Source organism: Carlito syrichta, unplaced genomic scaffold, assembly GCF_000164805.1.
Source record: "Carlito syrichta isolate Samal-C Ts95f unplaced genomic scaffold, Tarsius_syrichta-2.0.1 Scaffold311769, whole genome shotgun sequence".
Classification (NCBI taxonomy): domain Eukaryota; kingdom Metazoa; phylum Chordata; class Mammalia; order Primates; family Tarsiidae; genus Carlito; species Carlito syrichta.
Window position 1 is genome coordinate 54,004 of NW_007255865.1, and position 7,333 is coordinate 61,336.

At 50.4% G+C, this 7,333-nt stretch overlaps 1 protein-coding gene across 2 annotated transcripts in view; it reads right to left on the reverse strand.

Moving 5' to 3' along the window:
- Positions 1–4,601: 4,601 nt before the first annotated feature.
- PTPN7 (protein tyrosine phosphatase, non-receptor type 7) overlaps positions 4,602–7,333 on the reverse strand; it is a 12,916-nt gene continuing 10,184 nt past the window's right edge. For both annotated transcript variants that reach the window (XM_021718056.1, XM_021718057.1), the window contains 2 exons: positions 5,767–5,880; positions 4,602–4,872 (listed from right to left, as the gene is read on the reverse strand). In XM_021718056.1, the coding sequence (XP_021573731.1) occupies positions 4,779–4,872; positions 5,767–5,880 (208 nt within the window). In that variant the 3' untranslated portion in view covers positions 4,602–4,778. The remainder of the gene's footprint in view (positions 4,873–5,766; positions 5,881–7,333) is intronic.

The following is a 7,333-nucleotide window of genomic DNA, read 5'->3' on the forward strand; positions in this document are numbered from 1 at the left end:
CCTGACTGGCGCCCCGGTTCTTGGAGGACGGAGGTGGTGTCGGTCCCGGCTGAGCTGGAGCGCTTCCAGGCTGGAGGAGGGCGGGCCACCCCTTTCCAGGACACGCAGGTGACATCTCTGTGAAAGGGAGGCAGGGGGAGGCTTTTTGTTCCCTGAACCCTTGTCTCTGGGTCCAGAGTCCCGTTCCCTCAAAACGCATCGCGCGGAAAGTGACACCGGTGTTTGGGTCTTTTAATACTCCATCTTGCTTTGCTAACAACAATTTACCCGGGCCACTTGTTTGGGAAGCTTCTGTCCCAGAGTGAAATAGATGCTTGAACTTGAGGCTTTCTGCTAGCCTCACCATGATGCTGGAACAGAAAATTCTGCTGGGGGATTTCCGGAGAGGAACGTCTGGGGCAGAGGACGTTCAGCTTGTTCAGGATGCCAGTTTGTCCTGTTTTGGTAAAAAAACAAAGTTTTCTTCAGGAGGAGAACTGATAGTGGGTGGCATAGGCCTGTCAAGATGCCCCACAACCTAACCTCCCCTGCTTCTCCCCTCCCCCACAGTGCTTAACCACAGGGCCTGCTCAGTCGGACTGATCACCCCAGCTGGCTGTCCCTGCTAGTCCCAGGAGGCTTCAGGGCAGTCCCCAGTCTGTGTGGATGTTCCTTAGAATTTGGTTTTCACATGCACTCACATGTGTTCTATTGTTTTATTCAAAGATGAATAAGCTATCAATATCAATCATGTCTGTCATACCTAGTTAGATGACCCCAAGTATTCAAACAATTGCCAAAGTGGAGGAATCAAAAGGTATCGGGCTAGCATAGTATTCTGGTTTATTTAATTTAATTTATTTATTTATTTTGAGTTGGAGTCTCACTCTGTCGCCCAGACTGGAGTGCAGTGGCACTCTTCCGGCCACCACAGCCTCGACCTGCAGGGCTCCAGGTATCCTTCCGCCTCAGCCTTCCAAGTAGCCAGAACTACAGGTGTGCACTACCACACCCTGCTATTATTTTATTTTTTAAGTGGGAGTCTCACTCTGTCGCCCAGGCTGTAGTGTAGTGGCATGCTCAGGGCTACCACAGCCTTGACCTGCTGGGCTCAGGCAATCCTTCTGCCTCAGTCTTCCAAGTAGCTGGAACTACAGGCACTCACCACCATGCCCAGCTAATTTTTTTTTTTATTTATTGTACAGATGAGGTCTCTCCGAGTTGCCTGGGCTGGTCTCGAACCTGTGGACTCAGGCAATCCTCTTGCCTCTGCCTCCCAAAGTATTGGGATTACAGGTGTGAGAGCTGTATTCTGGCTGTATTCTGGTTTATTAAGCATCATCTTTTTGGTCTATCCATTATAAGTTTCTCTCTACCTCCTAAGGTATGTGCTATGGCCTGAACGTTTGTGCCTTCCCAAAGTTTATATGTTGAAATCCTGGTCCCCAAAGTGATAGTATTAGGAAGTAATAAATCATGGGGGTGGTGCCCTCATGAGTGGGATTACAGTAGTGCCCTTATAAAAGAAGGGAGAGCCAGGCATTTGTAATCCCAGCACTTTGTGAGGCTAAGGTGAGAGGACTGTCTGAACCCAGAGTTTAAGACCAGGCTGGGAAACATGGTGAGAACTTGTTTCTATAATAAATAATTTTTTAAAAATTTATCTGGCCAGGTGCGTTAGCTCATGTCTGTAAGCACTTTGGGAGGCGGAGGTGAGAGGATTGCCTGAACCCATGTTTTCGAGAGTAGCCTGGGCAACATGGCAAGACCTCGTCTCTACAATAAATAAATACATACATACATAAATAAGCTGGGCATGGTGGCATGTCTGTAGTTCCAGCTACTTGGAAGGCTGAAGTGGAAGGACCGCCTGAGCCTAGCAGGTTGAGGCTGTGGTGGCGGTGAGTATGCCACTACACTTCAGCCTGGGTGACAGAGTGCGACTGACTAAAAAAAAAAAAAATTAGCTGGCTGTGGTGACTCGTGCCTGTAGCCCCAGTTACTTGGAAGGCTGAGGCAGAAATATCACTTGAGCCCAGAAGTTTGAGGCTGCAGTAGCTGGTAACTGTATCATGCCTCTGTATTACAGCTTGGGCAACAGAGGGAGACTCAAATTCAAAAAAAAAAGGAGGCATCTCCTTTGGGTTCCTCCCACTTTGGAAATTGTGTGGGAGCTTCTCTGTCCTCTCAATAAATCCTGCTTTCTAAAAAAAGAAGAAAGAGAGAGAGGGCTCTAGAGAGAATGCCAGCCCATGGCCCTTCCGCCATGCAAGAACAGAAAGGAGGCCCTCCTCACCAGACACTGAATCTGCAGGGGCCTTGACCTTGGTCTTCCTCCAGAACTGTGAGCAATACATTTCAGATACTTTTTTTTTGAGTCAGACTCTCACTCTGTCACCCAGGCTGAAGTGCAGTGGCATGCTCACAGTTACAGAATGCTCGACCTGCTGGACTCAGGTGATCCTTCCCCCTCAGTTTTTCAAGTGGTTGGAACTACAGGTCTGTGCCATAATGCCCAGCTAATTTTTTGATTTGTTGTAGAAACGAGGTCTTGCCAAGTTGCACAGGCTGGTCTCAAACCCTTGGGCTCAGGCAATCCTCTCACCTCTGCCTCCCGAAGTGCTGGGATTATAGGCACGAGCCACCGTGCCTAGACATTTCTGTTACTTTTTTTTTTTTTTTGAGTTGGAGTCTCACTCTGTCACTCAGACTGGAGTGCAGTGGCATGCTCACAGCCACTGCAGCCTCAACCTCTTGGGCTTAGATGATCCTTCGGCCTCAGTCTTCCAAGTAGCTGGAACTACAGGCATGCGCCACCACACCTGGCTAATTTTCTGATTTATTGTAGAGATCAGGTCTTGCCAATTTGCCCAGGATGGTCTCAAATCCTTTCACCTTGGCCTCCCAAAGTGCTGGAATTATAGGTGTGAGCCACGGTGCTCAGCATTTCTTTTAAGCCACCTAGTTTATGGCACTGTTCTAGCAGCCTGATGGACTATGACAGTCCACCTCTGTCTTACTTCCTAAGTTGACTTTAGTTTCACTTTGTTTTATGTCCTTGGACGTGCAAGAAAAGTGCATATCTCAAGGTTAAATACTTGCAGCCTTTTCCTGGTCTATGGAGTCTCTCTATTGCTACAAAGAGGCCCCAGAGGCCTGGGAAGAAGATGGAAGGAAGGAACGAATCGGTCATCCAATGAGCCTTTATTTCCCCACTTGGTTACTTTTTTGGAGCATGTACCATCTGAGCTCTGAAACAGTTTGCGGTGCCAGTGCTAGGAAGGGGAGCCTGTGAGTTTATATGGTTGCTTCCCTTCAGACTGGATGTGAGCTCAGGGCAGGATCAGGCACTTGAGAGCCCTCCACTTGGCCATGGACAGTCGTGTCTCTCATAGGGCTGAGGGAGATAGAGCAACAAGCAAGCCCATCCCCAGGGCTGTCAGGAAGGGCTGTGTGTGTCTCCTAAGGCCAAGAAGATGCATGAAGTCAACCTCAGTTGCAGCACTGTAGTCCTTCAGAAGTGATATCATGAGCCAGAAGGCCCAGCTGTTCTCCGGGATCCAGTTCCTTGGAAGTTTTCCTCATAGAGAACAGGTATCAGCGAAGGCATATCTCAGGGGCAGAGTGCCAGGCAAAGTGAAGCCTTACCTCATCCCCATCTCAGATTCAAGGAGGACGAATCCTGAGGTGTGTAGTTCAGCCCTTAGATCTGAGGTCCCCTGGAAATTGTATTGGTGCTGAGACGGATAAAGAGAGTTAGTTTTCTGGGGTAGACGGTCAGTGGTCCCCATTCAGTCAAGCCTCCATGTCTTCACAGAGTGGTTATAACCCCAATTGTTTTTGGAAACAACCAAACTCTCCAGGCATTCTCTGCACATGCAGGGTGGTGGTTGGTTATCTAAAATCAGACAGAGATCTTTGTCTCCTCTTCCCTCCTTTTTCTTTTGTACTTTCTGCATGCCCAGGGCATCATTTGGAAGCAAAGCAGAGAATGCTGGGCTTCCCTAGGAAAGTAGTTGGGCAAGTGGCTAGCGATCATGGAGGCAGGGCAGCTCTCGTGGCCTTAGTGGTTCCCACACGTTCTCTCTTCCAAAGGTTTCAACTCTCAGGTCTGGTCACTTCTGGAGCCTGCTCTAATGACACATGGTAGGCGCAAGGGTAATATGAGTCCTTGTTCTTTTTTTCAGGGTAGGGGCAGCCAGCCCTCACAATGTGTGGCAGGGGAGCAGAGTCACTGCTAGGATGTTGAGACTTTGACCGAGGTCAGGACCAGACTTTTCTCCGCTCTCACATCTGGCTTGAGCTTGAGCTCAGGTGGAGGATGATCTTGGAATCACCCTCTTGCCAGCCCCAGGAAGGGGATAGGGCTGGAAGGGTTTCAAGGAACTTCTCTGTTTGCTTTCCCCTATGACAGCAAAGCATTTAATATCTATGTTATAGATGCATAAGTGGAAACTTACAAAGAGCGCCACAGAGAAGACCAGGACGCCTGTGCTTCTTTCTTTGTCTGTCATAAGTGCTGGCTCCTGTCTTTAAGTCCAGAGAGACAAGGGAGGTCTCCCCTACTGTCCATATGGGGTTACTTGAGGGAGTAGAGGCGTGGCCAGTGGTGAAGACCTGGAATCGGGCCCCTGATCTTTGCCGATGCAGCTTCCTGTGACTGCAAGTGCCACTAAGGAGGCACTCCTTCCCTGTGCCCACCCAGGGGGTCACCCCAGATCACGAGGCCCACTTTCCCCAGACCCACCTTCCCAGGTCTGAGGGGAGGTGGGCACCTGCTCAGTGGAGGGCGGCAAGGGTCAGGGCCTGGGCTCCTCAGGCAGCTGGTCTGCGTACAGGGCCAAAGTGTGGTGTAGGAACTGGTATTGCTCCGCGGTCTGGATCATCCCCCCTCTGCAAGGAGAAATACACACCTTGAGTGAAGGATATCAGGGCACTGGCCGATGGCTCTGACCAAACATCCTTGCAGTCCTGCTGGGAAAGCCCTGGCTTTTTCAAAGAACATGCCAACTCCTTCACCTATCACCATCCCTTCTACTTCCTACTCCTTCTTGCTGTCCCCCAGACCTCGCCCTCTACCCCTTACTCAGGGCGAGCCCAGGGCTGGGTGTGCCAATGGGGGAGGTATAGCACACGGACATGTGGTCTTCCCTGATGCACTCAGCTTCCAGGGCAAATCCAGGCCTATGAACCCTCAGATCAGGTGGAGGATATTCCCAAGCCTCAAGCTTTTCTCTTTCCAGTAGTTGTAAAAGTACACAATAATGATTCCTTACATTTGTATCATACTTCCCATTTCCAAAACACTTTCACATAAGCTAACTCATTCCCTATGGCAGCTCTATGGGGAAGGAGCCACTATTTCTCTCCAGATAAAGAAACGAGGGCTCAGATAAATACAGCGACAACTCAGTGAGATACAAGTCAGAATCTGAACCCAGGTTCTCTTTCTCCAAACCCAGTGAGCTTCTGGGCATTACTTGTGGCTGCTGCGTATTTAAAACCAAACATACCCTATTTGACAACCAGCCTCTGAGTGGAATCTGGGGAGAAGAAAAGATTGAAAGCTCAGGGTAAATCCATAGAGTGGCACATTTAATTTCAGGCCTCCAAGCCCACATTCCAGGTAGATATTCTTTCCTGGGTGTTTTTGCTCTTTAAGCAAAAGGGATCCCTTTCTTTCTCATAGGAGTGTTTCATGGTGATGGGTCTGTCAGTGCTCGGGGGCCTAGGGGCGCGGGTGCCACTCGTTAATGTAACTGGCCTTGCTTACATCCATGGACCCACCTGTCCAGCCGCAGTTGGCACACGATGCCCAGGATGTCCACTTCCCCTCGTGCCTTCAGCTGTTGACAGCCAATTCGCGTGGCGATAAAGCAGCCTGTCCGGCCAATCCCTGCACTGGATATAGACAGGGAGGGACGGGAAGGTCACAGGAGACCAGGGAATATGGGAGCTAGGAGATTAGGGAATTTGGGACCTAGGCCCCAAACTATGGAGAAATAAATGAGACCTAAAGGTACTCTATTTTGGGGATAGGGCTCTGGAGACGGGGGAAGGTAGCAATACTTCAGATTCTAACCCCTTGGAGGCCCTGCAGGAGGCAGGATATAATTGGCATTGGAGGAGTTTCACTCTGTCGCCCAGGCTGGAGTACAGTGGCATGCTCACGGCCACCGCAGCCTTGACCTGCTGGGCTCTGGTGATCCTTTGCCTCAGTTTTTCGAGTAGCTGGAACCACAGGTGCACGCCACCATGCCCGACTAGTTTTTCTGATTTATTGTAGAGACATGGTCTTGCTGTGTTGCCCAGACTGGTCTCAAACCCCTAAACTCAGGCAGTCCTCTCACCTCTGCCTTCCAAAGTGCTGGGATTACAGGCGTGAGCCACCATGCCCGGCTGAGTTTCTTTCTTTCTTTGTTGAGACAGGGTCTTACTCTGTCACCCAGGCTGGAGTATAGTGGTTTGATCATAGCTCACTGCAGCCTCAAATTCCTGGGCTAAAATGATCCTCCCACCTCAGCCTCCCAAGGTGCTGGGATTATAGGTATGAGTCACCTCATCCAGCCTGAGTTTACATTTCTTACCAGCCTCGCTCTAAGCCTACAGGAGGCCACCTTCCGGTTCCTGTGGACATTTTGATGATCTCTCTTTTGCTGAGCAGTCTACGGAGATTTGCAACGGACAGTGCCCCCGTTGTGGGCTTGCTGACCCTTTAGCCTACTTATCTAACCATGGCTTCCTCTCATCTCAGACTCATCCGCCACAGCAGTCAATGCCCAGCCCCCATGCATCCCTTCAGTTCCCTCACGTAGTTGTCCTCTCTCTGCTCTGTTCTATCTTGCCTTTTCTTGATTTCAAAACCATCTCCGACCTCCCCTTCTGTGTCAGCCCCTGTTAGGAGCCCCTTATGACTCTCCAGTGCTCGTGTCCTGGGACTACCTGCAGGTGGGTTCAGGCACCCCCTCTTTTGTATTCTTGGCTTCTGTGTTCTGTTTTATCTAGGACATGCTCTCCCACATAGTCTCCTTGTTTTAAGTCTTGCCCCCTGCTTTGACCCCCAACTCTACCCCAATGTACTTTTCTTTTCTTTCTTCTTTTGAGTTGGAATCTCACTCTGTCGCCCAGACTGGAGTGCAGTGGCCGCTCCCGACCACCGCCGCCTCGACCTGCTGGGCTCCGGTGATCCTTCTGCCTCAGCCTTCCAAGTAACCAGAATTACAGGCATGTGCTACCGTGCCCGGCTGGTTTTTTTTTTTTTTTTTTTTGAGTTGGAGTCTCACTCTGTCGCCCGGACTGGAGTGCAGTGGCCGCTCCCGGCCACCGCACCCTCGCCTGCTGGGCTCCGGCTATC